Genomic DNA, 14,422 nt, shown 5'->3' on the forward strand with positions numbered 1-14,422 from the left:
GTTTCGACACCATGAATCACGATCTGATGTGCGCTAAACTTGGTTTTTGGTTTCAGTGTGGAAGCATGTTACTTTATTAGTTCATTTTTTTAAAATAGAAAGCAACGTGTTGTGATGAAGGGTAGTCAGTCTGATAATATGAGTGTATGTCATGGAGCCCCGCAAGGTTTAATTTTCGCCCCGCTACTCTTTATTATCTACACATCCCAACCAGCAAAGTTGTTTTATAATTCCATGATGTTGCAACAGTTTTATTTTATTAGTATTGTATAATTACTTTCAAAATGCTAATTGATTGTATTAGATGATCGGTGAACACAATACAGTTGTAGGCAATAAAAGTGTTTTATAAATTTGTCATAGAAACGTTTATGAAATAAAATTGGAAAACCATTATAAAATAGTCAGGAAATTATCACAGAAACGTTTTTACAACTAGCTTATGAAACTTATTTTCCTATAAAAGTGAATTGTTATGTAGCAGTTTTATCACACTTTTCTGCGAGATTTTTATGATAGTTATAAAACTATTTCAAGCTTATTTTATAACTGTTTCCTGTAGCTTTAATGAAATTATTTTATTAAAATGCTTTTAGACACAATTTTATTTTCATTACCATATTGACACTTCAATGATAATTTGCCAACTATTTTATAGTATGGTATATTTACTACAATTCCAAAACACTAACATAACTGTTATAAAATCAAATTGCTTCTGCTAATATATATTTGTTGCCACCAAGAATAAAATGCAGCATTCAAGAACAACCAGCTGACATCGATTCCTAATCACAGCTTTGAAAATTCTTCAAAAGTTTAGTTGTATTTAGTAAGAATATTTTTATTAAGTTATTCAAGTGGGGCACCATCGATGTCGTGGTGGAAATTAGTTCTTCAACAACTTCTAAATATTTGATTTGTATTGAATATAGGTACCCCATAAGTAAATTCAATATTTTCAATATACATATTGGGTTTAGTAACTCAACCTTATTATTCACAATTTGGAAGACTTTAAAATACAAAGGGTTTGCACTTTCAAGTTTCAGTTTTCAGTTATCTATTTATGAAATCTGGATATTTCGTTCTGAGTGAAGCAGTTTCGTGTTACAACTCTTTAAATGATGACAAATTCAGGTACAGTAAGGTATGCTCCACAGACAGTATTCAGAAGTAACTCCTCGGATAACTAATAACTACAGTCATATAGACGGTGTCCCATAAAAGATACATAACTCTGGCTTTTTCACACTTTTTGTGACAACTTGTTTGGATGAAAATAACCCTGATTGCTTTTTGGGTTGCATAGAATTGATAATTTTTTCTTGTTCTGTATCGTCATTCTTCAGTATTCGTTCTAATAGTTCTTCAGCAATTTGGTAGGTCATCAAATGACTCTGTTTTAGTTTATTCATCATTGTAAACCAACTGGCTTCGGGCATAGAATTGTGGTTTCGTATTAGCTTATCAGCATCAATTTTTGATGAGAGTTGGTTATTATTTACCCATGACGACGGAACTATGGTGAACATATATACCTAAAATGTAGATAAAATGAGTCAAATCCAGCTTCAAAAAGACAAAACTATCAACTGAAAATATAGGCCTGAATTATCAAATAACTGGTCAATTATTGAAGCTAATTTAAAGATATATTCTGATATCAAAAACTTACCCGTCATTCAGCAAAAATGTTGCCAACTAACTTATAAACAATCACATTAGCTGTGTACCGACAGCAGAGCCACAGCGGAGCAGAAAGGCAAACAAATATTAATAGGGCCGAGAAATGCAGTTTTATAATTTGTTACTCCGAAACGTTTCCGCAACTATTATAAAATACGAAATTGCTAGTTGGGATCTGACTTCTCCAAGGTCCTTAAGTTATTCAACATTCATAAATATGAGGAAGACACTCACTTGTACTACTCCGATAAATTAAATCAGCTTATTGATCACGAAACATCGCTCATTAATGATAAAAAAAATCTTGTTCAGATTTCGCAGCAACATTGTCTAAACCTTAATCCTAGTAAATCATCTTTAATAATTTTTGGAAAAGACAAATATCGTGGAAGGGCCATAGATGACATAAATTTTTATATTGATGGACATTCTGTGGAATTGACTGACAAAATTTAATGTTTAGGACTTCATGCAGACTACAACCTCAGATTTGTTCATCAAGTCAATACTTTCATTCAATGTTCGTACGGTACTCTGAAACATCTGTATTCAAACAGGCACTATCTCAGTAGGTTTCTCAAAATTACCCCTTCAGACGTACTGATTCTATCTATTTTTAATTATTGCGATGTCGTCTATAGCCCTTGTATCGACTCCATAACTTCTGCAAAAATTCAGAAAGTACCGAACATCTGTATTAGACTAATAGTCAGCTTGAATTACATAGATTATGTGACCCCTCCAATCAATCAACTGAATTGGTTAAAAATGCAAAACAGAAGAGAATTGCATTTCGCCTGTTTCATTCACAACCTGATAAAAAAAACAACAACCCACTTATATGGTAAATAAACTCCTTCCCAGATATTAGATACACTCAAGAAACCTTAGATTTAACAATAATCTTGACATTCCGAATCATAAGAGCACTATTTATGAACGATCCTTCACGTATCATGCTGTAACAATGTATAATTTATTCGTTGAATCTTTGAAAAATTCATCAATACCGCTATTCAAAATTAAACTTAAAAATGAATTGCTCAGCCAAAAGTAATCCAAACATAAACATTTCTATTTCATTTTACTATTGTCCTGAAATTGCCATTAATTTTTTGTAATGTTTCTTTTTTTCCCAAGCGTGGTTGAGTGGAAGAATAGCGCTTTGCTAAACTCCGCCACGTAAAATAAAGACCATTTATTATAATTATTATCATATGGTTTTGGTGATACAACTGCCGGAAACGATTTTTAATTATGGGAACAGACACACTTGCAGACCGGTTTCGTAACAGTTCTTCTGTCATTAAAATGGAAAACATCTCTCCGAAGTTTGAACCTGTGCGATTTGACGAGATCGAGGAAATCATACATTTGAAGTGAGATTCCTTACAAGAAAAACCGATGGACCTTATAACCGATCACATTGCAACACTCATGACATCTTAGTCAGAACGCAGAGCATGCATGGATAACATATTGAATCCCCAATCGAATATAGAAATAATATCTTCGAATGTCAGGAACCGGATTTGAAACAATGACCAGTGGTATATGCATTTAATGGCTTGGATGTCAAACATATTATTTCATCGAGCAAGAAGTGGAATTAGACCATCTTGACCATCTTGACAGAGTGGTCTGGATATAGTCTGCGGAGTTCGAAGAGAAAATCTCGATATTTTATTCGTTTTTCCCCCTCTTCACAGACAATATTCGTCTCGCCAGGAGCTGAAATCTCCACGACAAATATCGTCTTGCTCTGGTGGTCGAGAAGGACTACATCCGGCTTATTAGCTTGTATGAGCCTGAATGTGGGGAAAGAATAGTTCCAATAAATTCAGCACTTCCCGTTCCCACAACGGATTCAATATCCCCCGGAGCGTAGGGCAACACCGGTGTCTCGTCAATACCATAAGAGTGCCGTGAATTATTATTTTTATTTTTGTTTTAACGAAGTATGCGCTGGTCAGGCCCTATCCCCTATTACCTCTTTCTGATATTTTTTTTTTATGATGATCGAATGAAAGTCCACGGCTAATAGAGAATTTCAAAAAAAGCTAACAAGTTGCTAACGGCAGTCAATATATTAGGAGAGCAGTGGTCGTGGGTTTTTTATTTTGTGGAACAACCTTTTTTTGGATGGGGCGCCACTTGATTTGATTTTGCTAAAATCAAGAAATAAAAATATGCATAGTCAGAAAATTATTTAATAGTTGCTGCAGACTAAACCAAAATATGGTAGACAAAAAGCGATTATTGTTTTCATTACAAAAAGGATGTGATCCAGTAACACAACAAATGAAATAATACGACGCCGCTGCAGCTGCAGTAGGATCTTACTAAACAACGTTATAAAGTAAATTCATATAACTTTCATTACGTCTACACAAAATAATTATTGAAACGTTGGAAATAATTTTTGAAACGTTACATGCATGTAGACACATATAATTCAAAAAGGAAACACCAGGTATATAGTTGGTTTCCAAAAATAGGTTGTCTGTGTAGTGGAAATCAACTCCCATGTAAAAAATTGGAAATTCCTCACCAAATGAGTCCCTTCTTTTCTGGATGTTATCAGCAACAGGCTGTCTGAGAGGTCGAGTGGATTCTGGATGTAGTCTGGAGGGTTAGAAAACTAAACAGTTCCGCTGTCAGGCGATACTATAAATATCCTGCATTCGAAAGATATATGTCGAACTGGAGCAATTCGACTTTTCTTTTTTTTTTCAAAACTGGTCGACAGCAAAAGACGATATTTGGGGATCCAAAAGGTTCCAAACCAGAACAAAAACGTTCGAGATGGTTGGACGACCCACGCTTCTTGGAAAATACCAAAGGCTGTACTTGTCCGTAGCTTAATGGAAACCGGCAGATCTACAGAAAGTGATCTCGGTTGTGATATTGGTTCCAGAAATCAAATGGTTAAAAAACTCACCTCCTCTAAGGGAAAGGCTTCCACTAAAATAATGCCCAACACAAAAATGGTAACCGACGTGACACACTCTACTTTCGTTTCTCAACAGTCACCCAAAATCCTTTCAGGTTGACCTCCGACCAGAAGTATTAACACAAACTCGTCCTTTGCGCCGTGACGTACACGTTGACGAAATTTGGTGTACTCCAATGGCAATACTTCTCCTTTGTATGAAGTATTCATTGATCATTCCTTCTTTTTGAGAATTTTATTTCATTAATAATAATTCGTTTCTATTTCTCTTCCCCAGACTACATCAACTATGCAATGAAATACAGAGTTATCAAGAAAATAAAATAGCTGATGTACCTATACTAGATTGGAACTCTGAAATTGTATACATGTATTTTATGATTTCCACAATTAAATGATACATTTCGTAACAAGTGCTTTGGATTGTTGATAAAAGTCAACTTTTCACGTTACACCCCCCAAGCCCCGATACATTCAGGAGGGCGCGCCAGCATTATCAACCAATGACCATTCCTCACAGATGCAGAAGAAATCGCCCTGAAATACACACCTTCTGAAAGAAAACCACCCTGTTTGGACTCTGACTTGACCAGGTGTTATGGTGAAGCGAGAGTGATATCAGTTGTTCAAACCTGCTTCGTAATTATTATCATTATTATTATTATTACTGGATAATACGACTGATCGTCACTGCTAGTTGCAGATACAGGAGCAACGACAAAATTTTGTGATATCACCCACAATATTCAGCTACATATAATAATCTGCATGTATTCTGTTTCAGATACTTCAGCTGCAGATGAATGATTACAGATACCATTACATGTTCACTACATTCGTAAGTAGAAATTCTTCAAAATCGCTTATCTTACTTGTAGTCCGAATTTGTGAAGTGAAAAAACCGCAACATGTGTTTCGCTATACAATAGTTTTCTCAAGCTACTGTACAGCAGAACACGTGTCGCGGTTTTTGTAAAACCTTTTATAATAAAAATCATACAATAAACTATAATGATGAATTTCAATGTGGATTTTCATCAAGTATCACAACACAACAAAAAAATATTTTTTGAATGTTTCCTACACTAAATTAGTCAATTTCTACTAATTTTGAGGTGATAAAAACAAAAATAACAATGAAAAATTTTTATTAGCTCTGGTTTTTGAGATACACAGTACTTAATCTTAAAGAGTAGTTATACTATACGTGAAAAGTGAAAGTACATAAAACAATATTGTTATGTTTTTTTTTAGAATATTTTAAGTACAAAATAATAAAAAAACATTATTCTTAGTGTTTTGACAAATAAAAGAAGTTTGTACCACCAAATTTCAATTAAGTCCATCCGATTCATTGTAAGATCGCTGTCGTTTAGCTTGTCTTTTATAAAACACTTCTGGAGCATCCCTACACACAGACCAGCAGTAGTCTGCAAGCATTGCTTCATTCCAACGGCCCTGATATCTCTGTTCCATTAAGGCAATGTCTTGATGGAATCTTTCTCCATGTTCGTCACTCACAGCTCCACAGTTTTGTAGGAAGAAATTAAGATGAGAGTGAAGAAAATGAATTTTTAAGGACATGTTGCATCCAAGTTGGTGGTAAGCTTGAAGAAGCTCTTTAACCAATGCTGTGAAGTTATCATCTCTTTTGTTACCTAAAAACCCATGTACAACCCCCTTAAAGGCTTCCCAGGCTCTTTTTTCATTTCCTGTTAAAATCATGTCAAAAGCAGGAGTATTTACGATTTCACGGATTTGAGGCCCAATAAAGATGCCTTCCTTGACTTTAGCATCACTCAACCTGGGAAACTTTGCTCTCAAGTACTTAAAAGCTTGTCCTTCCTGGTCCATGGCCTTCACAAAGTTTTTCATTAGTCCCAACTTAATATGTAATGGGGGAAGGAGAACATCCTTAGGATCTACAAGAGGCTCGTAAACTACATTTTTCTCATTAGGGTTTAGGTCTCGTGTAGGCCAGTTCATTTTTTTATAGTGAGATTTTCTATCCCGACTGTCCCACAGACACAAAAAACAACAGTACTTGGTGAACCCTAATTGCATTCCTAGGAGTATAGCAATGACTTTCAGATCACCACAGATGTGCCACTTGTGTTGTTCATATTTGATTGATTGGAGAAGTGTTTTCATATTTATATACGTTTCCTTCATGTGAACTGCATGACCTATAGGAATAGAGGGTAGATGATTTCCATTATGCAGAAGTACAGCTTTTAAGCTTAGTTTTGAAGAGTCTATAAACAGTCTCCATTCAGATGGAGTGTGATCCAAATTCAAGCAGTCCATCAAACCATTAACATCAGAACAAACTACGAGGTTTTCTTTTTTCTCAAAAAAAAGGAAGCAAATCTTTTTGACGCTGTCTGTAGTGAGATATTTTCACATCATGTTTTAGAAGATTCCACTGTTGTAGTCTTGACCCTAACAGCTCAGCCTTCTCCTTAGACAAGCGAATATCTCTTATAAGGTCACTCAACTCTGCTTGACTAATTCTGTGCGGATCACTAGACCTATCGCTTACCTCAAAATCAGGGTCATAGGATGTAGAAGGATGGGTTGCTCCTTCTAAACAGTCTTCATCACCTTCCTCTAAAATTTCATAGTTTTGGGGTGGAGAAGGGACTGGCAAATTGTCTGAGTGTGGTACAGGCCGAAGAGCAGATGGGAGATTAGGGTATTTAACCGTTCCTCTTTTCTTCATAGATAAACCTTGCTTAATGGGAGGAGTTAAGCAGAAATAACAGTCGTCTGTATGATTGGTACGCTCACGCCAAACCATAGGTACTGCAAAAGCCATTGCCCGGTTTTTATTTTTCAGCCACTCTCGCAATATGACGGAACAAGAATTACAACATATATGAGGAGCCCATGATTTATCTTGGTCCCCAACTTTCACACCAAAATAATGTTCATAGGCTGTCTTAACGATAGGTGTCATTTTACGTTTCTGAGCCTTGAATGTTATTTCACCACATATATAGCAAAAGCTATGGACAGAATTCACACACTTTCGAGGCATTTCAGATCAGCACTTAAATTAATTTAAAAATCAACTTCACACGATAATTTCAATAGCAACCACGTGCGTACAATTGACAAACTCACATAGGTTATGTTTACTACTTAAGAACAGCTGATGAGAGGGGTGTTATGTAAACAAACATGTGTACCAACTGTTGGTGATGAAATATTTCATTTGTTGAAAACTCAATATACATATATATATATATATATATATATATATATATATATATATATATATATATATATATATATATATATATATATATATATAATGATACTATATCTTGAAAACAAGAGCTAATATATAATTTTTATGGTCACTTTCGGTTTTAACACGTGGAAATACATTAAAATCATCTAATTTCAACCCCGAAACAAAAACTTTGTTGTGTTGTGATCGACCAGTTCTATGCAATTAAAACAAATTGTAGTTTCATATTCATTTTTAATAACTCTAGTAAAGAAAATCAAACAATGTTACTAATCAGTAATTTTTTCACTCTCACTCCTTTGATCTTATTAGGAATTACACTTTTTTATTCACACCGTTCTGGGTATTGTCAATAATTAACTCATCATATATTTCTCGAATGGCTTTGAAATGTTTGTCAACTATATGTGTATTTAATTTCTGTGCCCTCGCAGGCTTCATGAATTGCACTATACGTTGAGATATGTCTTCATGTCGAGCGAGGAGTTTGTTGAAGCATTTTCTGCCGGCTGTCGATTTTTTGTCACTGACAGGATTTTTCATAATATTTTTTTCACAAATTCAATGAGCCTGTTTAGGTATTATTTTTGCTGTTGAAGGCATGCCTATATTTGAAAACTTCTCAATTCTTTCCACCAATTCCTTTTCCTATGTGTCTGTAAAACGACTTTCCTTCCTTACCTCTCTACTACGCTTCCATATTATCATATGATTCTGAATTGAAGGGGTTATATTTCTAAGAGTGATGAATTTTTGGGAAAGAAAGTTTTTGGCTTTCTACTACTTCATCTTGATACAAAAAAAAGGGATGAGAGAATCTTCCAAAGAAAGGAAGGAAGTAATAAATTTGAAAATAAGTAACTCTATACATGGATGTGTAGATCATGCAAAGAAGTAACTTTCAGTCACAAACTGGAATAAAACCCTCATGAAACAGCTACTTTCATATAAACATTGGATTACACGAAAGAAAAAAAATTTGTCGGAACAAATACTTTTATATGAACCCTGAATTATACAGAAGGTACTTTTCTCTGCTCAGTTTGTATTCCAAACGTTCGTTATGGAATAAAAATCAGATATCATTCACATGAGTTCTACTTTGAATGAATGGTAATAAATTGCACTCACATGGAACACTGTCACCCTCACTGGTATACACCGATGTTTCGCCTTAAGACACCTGCCCCAAGGCTCTTCAGTACCAAATTGGATACCATCATAGAAAATACACACAATTCATTCATGAATTACGATTTTTTAATGTCACGTAATAAGCTTGATCTGCTTATGTCATCGATGACATCGTAATGACATTCATCAACCATTTGATTCAATCCCAGCCAAGAGGAATCTTATTTAAATTTAAGGGGTTATATTTTTAGGAGTGAATAATATGTTTCGTCTTAAGAATGAAAAGCCTTTGAAATCAGAAGATTTTGTACAGACTTTCTAAATTTAGTGGTACATGTTATGCCTTTGATCTCAATTGGCAAATGGTTAAACATTTTTTTTACATTATATATGTTTCTCCCTCAATAAAATAAGAGATCAACCCTTGATTAATTGAATTACAATTCTGACTAAATCATGGGAAATGAATTGTATATATTCTAAACAGATTATAGTTTTTTGAGAATATCTTTGGAATATATCATAATTGGCTTTAGATAGTAGGTGGAAACGATGAATGCTTTCAGGAAATATATTAAGAGTTTTATTTCTTTCAGAAAAGTCTGTAATAATGTGTTTTCTACATATAAATCCGATGGCGGGTGACCTAACATTTGGCAATTTATTATTTCAGGATATCGAAACATTTGACCTGGAAGATTTCAAATACAACTCGGTGAACATAACTGCATTTCGGATTGTAGATGTAGAGCATCCCGATGTGAAAGAAACCTTGGAAGTAATGAAAAATTTCCAACCTATTGGTCATGCAATCCTGAATAAAAGCGGTATTATGCAGGTGAGTTTTATAAGCTGGTTCAGCATTATTCCCTATTTAGAAGTTAGAAGGAAGCTTAAATGTTAATTATATTTTCTAGCTGTCTAGTTTTCAAAAAATATTTCCCATCATATCTCACGGATACGCGAAAAATATCACTTGAATTGATGTTGTACAAAATATTCAATAATCGTGTCGATTTTCCAAAGTTTATAACAGAAATTTTACTGAATACACCTTACAGAGACTTGCGAAAACACAAGCTTTTTGCTGCTACATTAAGAATAATTCGTATATCATTAATTGAAATTTTTCTCATATTCGTTATTAGTGTTATGTACTCAGCGTTTATACATTGTGTAAAAGCCAAATGGAATAAATTCATTATTTCGGTTACTGTACATATTTATTTATGTCCAAATTTTATTTGAACAACGATTAAAATAAAATAAAAGCAACAATAAAAATTAATTGGCGCTCCGGAGTGACTTCATTGATTCCAGTGGCGCATTTGCTTTTTCAGCTGCAGGAAAACCCGGAAAAACCTGCAGCACAACATCATCTGAAGATCTTGATTTAACAATGTCCTCTCTCTTATAAAACAAAATGTGGGGTGTCTCCAGAGGCTCCAATGAATTCAATGCATCGCCAGAACACTTCGTGACTATCGTCAGACTTAAACCAGTCCGCTTCTTCTTTGACCAAGGCGTAATAATGACCAAATTCAACGCCAGAACCACAGTGAACAATGACTGCATGAATATTACAATAGTGGTCTGCTAGGTTGAAATGTTCATCTATTTCGAACCTTCGAAAGAGTTTCTTGCTTCCGTTAGAGGTTGAGTCTTGTTTGAAAATCTTCAGTGTTATACAGCGTGACTCACGGTCGATGGTAGGTTAGACGTTTCTGGAAAACGCAAAGCATGATTTTTCTGAAAATTCCACCTCTCACATTTCCTCACCAGTTCTATCGATCTAAAATATTTTCAGCATTGCGGCGTTGCCACTTCTATCAAAAAGTCCTAGCAATTATATTTTTTTCAATGGAACATCCCGTATATTAATACATTTTTGTAATCGCTCTAGTGTTTTAACTTTTTTTTGTCGATAATGTCCTATACCTATCTCTATCTGTTTTCGAGATAAAAAATAAATTGTAGAGGTTCAAATTTATATCTATATATTATATCTGTGTTTTAATGAATTCTTGAAATTGTATGGTTCCTGTTATACGAAGTAAGTGCTTTTGCACTTATCGTCCTTTTTCTTTATTCAACTATTATTATTATCATTATGTTGTGTGAAACCTTTCAAATGAATAAATGAAGTTATATTGAATAAAATAAGTTCATGATCTGAAATGGTAATTATCTCTATAACTGTTCCATTTACAGGCAGAGCCGGCTTTGATGTTTGATTCTGTCTACGTATTTGCGAAGGGATTATCCGCAATGGACTCTGGTCACTCTATTAGGCCAATGAATTTATCCTGTGACATCGAGAAACCATGGGATGATGGATTATCCTTATATAACTACATTGATGCTGTGGTAAGTCAGTGCAAGTGAAAACATCCATTTGCTGAGTGATTACTAAAGCAAATTGAAATCCAAGATAGAGTGGATGTAAACATTGACATGTCCTACGCACGTGATATTGAAAATCCCAAGAATTGGCCAGGGTATTCAGAACCAACATCTTGTTGATCGCAAATGCTATATCATACTTAGGAAAACTTTTTTATAATAACGAGTGAAATGCACAAGTTCTGCAGTTTAACGGGAAAAATGCAGATAATATGTGTAATATAGAAATATTTTTATTGGATTTTTCACAGCGCACTCAAGCTTTATATGAAAAGAGACGTAATTATTTCTTTATTGATAATTTTTATTTTATGTAAAATCAAAAGAAATATCAATCAAAATTATTCAACTGGATGAATTTGTCTCTTCATCAGTAGTGTCATCCTCACCAATCTGAATTATCAGTGGCTCGATTTGTGCCTCTATTATGTTATCAAGCTTCCACATCTTTGTCTCGACTTCCGATATCACATGCAACACACTTCTCCCATTTCTCCGCTGTGACTCTTTTTAAAGCCTCATCAAAAAGTACTTTGAGATCTGCAAATTTGAACATGGTGTTATGCTGAGCTATAAAATTCTTCCCATCCGCCCATATTAACTCGATGGGATTGAGCTCGCAGTGGTATGGAGGCAGGCGAAAGACAATTTTGTTTTGGCCTGCTGCCATCTCATCGACTATATATTTTTGGTATTCAAGCTTGCACTTCTCGACAATTTTTAGTAGCTGTACTCTTAGTATTGAGTCTTCAAAGCTAATATTCTTTGATTGCAGCCAATTTTAGATTTCAACCTTCTTTGAAGACGTTGTCGGAATCTTCTCTAACCGTCGCGAATGATAAGGTGCATTGTCCATTACAATCACAGCATTATCCTCCAGATGGGGTAGAACTTTGGAAAACCACTGTTCGAAAGATTCACCGTTCGTTTCTTCGTGATAATCTCCAGTTTTCTTCGACTCGAAACACCACAGCAACAAACTCATTGCCGATGTGACAAATAATAAGCCGTTTTCCTTTACCTGAAATCATGAAGAGGTATGTGAGTGAATGAAACAAATACAAGGGTTAATTTTTATATATTGAGATTGAGGCAGGTCTTAATATAAATATAAGTTTACCTGATCAATTTGTTAATCCGGTGGATAGTCCATCTAGAAAGGCCCTCCTCCAGTTTCATCGACCCATACTTTAGGGGTAGTATGACCAGCATTAACCCAGGTTTCATCCATATTATAAATTGTTCTCTGTTTTTTCCTATAATAATTAATTTTGGTCAAATACTCTCTCCTCCATAACACAATTTCCTCTCTATCCAATAATAAACTATTGCGCCCTCGTTTTTTCCAAACAAAATTCAAATGTTTCAATACTTTATGGAATGTTGACCGCTTTGAACTTGGCAATAAAACATCTTCATTTATTTCTGTGAGTACTTTGTCTATCGTGGGTATTTCATTTCTGAAAAAGTACTCATGCACTTCCCTCCTGATTGCATGTTTATCAGCATCATCTATTGATTTTATAATGGTTTGACGATTCTGATTTGTATTCGGTTTGGAAAATGTATGATTTTGTTTATATTCCCGTAAAACATTGTAAATCGAAGCGCAACACACTCCAATTTTATCGGAAACTTTCGATACGACTTTGTCGACAGTCGATGTCTCAATTTCTTCCATCTCTTTCTTGAACACTTGAATCACTTCTTTAATCTCAACACTCCAATGTCTTTTTTTGGATCGTTTCCTGACTGGACTCAGAGGATAGCTCACAGTGTCATCAGCAGTGTCTGTACTGGACATCTTGGAAAACAATTTCAAACAATATACTATAACGCACGCCACACAAACACGCAAACGACTGATTTCAACCCTGTGCTGGTACCGAACTCGTACCAAGAAGGCGAATTCACCAATAAACGCTGCCCTTTCCATCTGACACTGGGCGATCACGTGAACATCACGCTTCGGTTTTGTTTTGTTTCACTCTATCTTGGATTTGGATAGACTTTAGCTCTTACTAACCTCATGGGCGATTTTTTCAAGAAATTAAAGTGAAAAGTTTGAAATTTGTAAATGATAGAAATATTGCTGATTTCTAAACATGAATATGATACTTGAAATGTCTTCTCTTTTAGAGATATAATTTTTTGGGAAAGGAAGGTTTTTGTTTCCAAAGAAAAGCAGAAATCGTTCAATTCCTCAAGAGATATGTAGATCATGCAAATGATTATTTTCATGGCACTGAATGAAAGAAAAATCCCTCTCAAAACAACTAGTTTCATTTGAGCAATGAATTATAGGAAAGGAAAAATATTTTGGAAATAACTACTTTCATATCAAAAATGAATTATACACGAAACACTTTTTCCTATTCATTTTGTACTACAAAAATTCATTATGGGATTGAACCAGATATGATTCACAGGATTGCTACATAATCGTTAAGGGTTTGAATCAGATTGCTAGATAATATAGTATATACATGAATATACTAGTATATACATGAAACACTGTCAGATTTCCTTTTATGCACAGACCAAATGTAACTCATTCAATTGATAAGTTTCGATGCTAGTTTTTGAAATATCTGTCATCATTTATTGATATCTATGATCATTTGAACGTACATCAGCGACATTAGCTGATTATATTATGAACATGATCATTAAAACTAATTCTGATACACGATAATCTATGAGTTTATTCACTTTGTCATGAAAAAGTATCAACATCTGTTAAAAAATTTCATACATTACAAAAATATAACTTATACCTATACTCAGCTGAACAGAGATCATCTAATTGAATTAGGAATGTGATCATTACGACTGATTCCGTAACACTTTCTGAAAATCAATGAGTTACTCTACTTTTCCAAGAGGAAGTTACAAAATCTGATAGCCCTAGAAGATCCACATGCGAAATTTCTAGTTATACGGGTGTGAAACAAAGTTCTGTTGGGAAGATTCCTAAAAAAATGAAT

General features: G+C 34.4%; 1 protein-coding gene across 1 annotated transcript in view; it reads left to right on the forward strand.

The window, feature by feature from the left end:
• The window catches only part of LOC111516189 (glutamate receptor ionotropic, kainate 2), a 213,017-nt gene that overhangs the window by 74,685 nt on the left and 123,910 nt on the right, over positions 1 to 14,422 (forward strand). The window contains exons 5-7 of the mRNA XM_074186656.1: positions 5,427 to 5,480; positions 9,706 to 9,870; positions 11,244 to 11,399. Coding sequence (XP_074042757.1) covers positions 5,427 to 5,480; positions 9,706 to 9,870; positions 11,244 to 11,399 — 375 coding nt within the window. The remainder of the gene's footprint in view (positions 1 to 5,426; positions 5,481 to 9,705; positions 9,871 to 11,243; positions 11,400 to 14,422) is intronic.

The sequence above is a fragment of the Leptinotarsa decemlineata genome, unplaced genomic scaffold (genome assembly GCF_025532065.1).
Source record: "Leptinotarsa decemlineata unplaced genomic scaffold, Ldec_3_MD MMD2_P_RNA_scaffold_4, whole genome shotgun sequence".
Classification (NCBI taxonomy): Eukaryota; Metazoa; Arthropoda; class Insecta; order Coleoptera; family Chrysomelidae; genus Leptinotarsa; species Leptinotarsa decemlineata.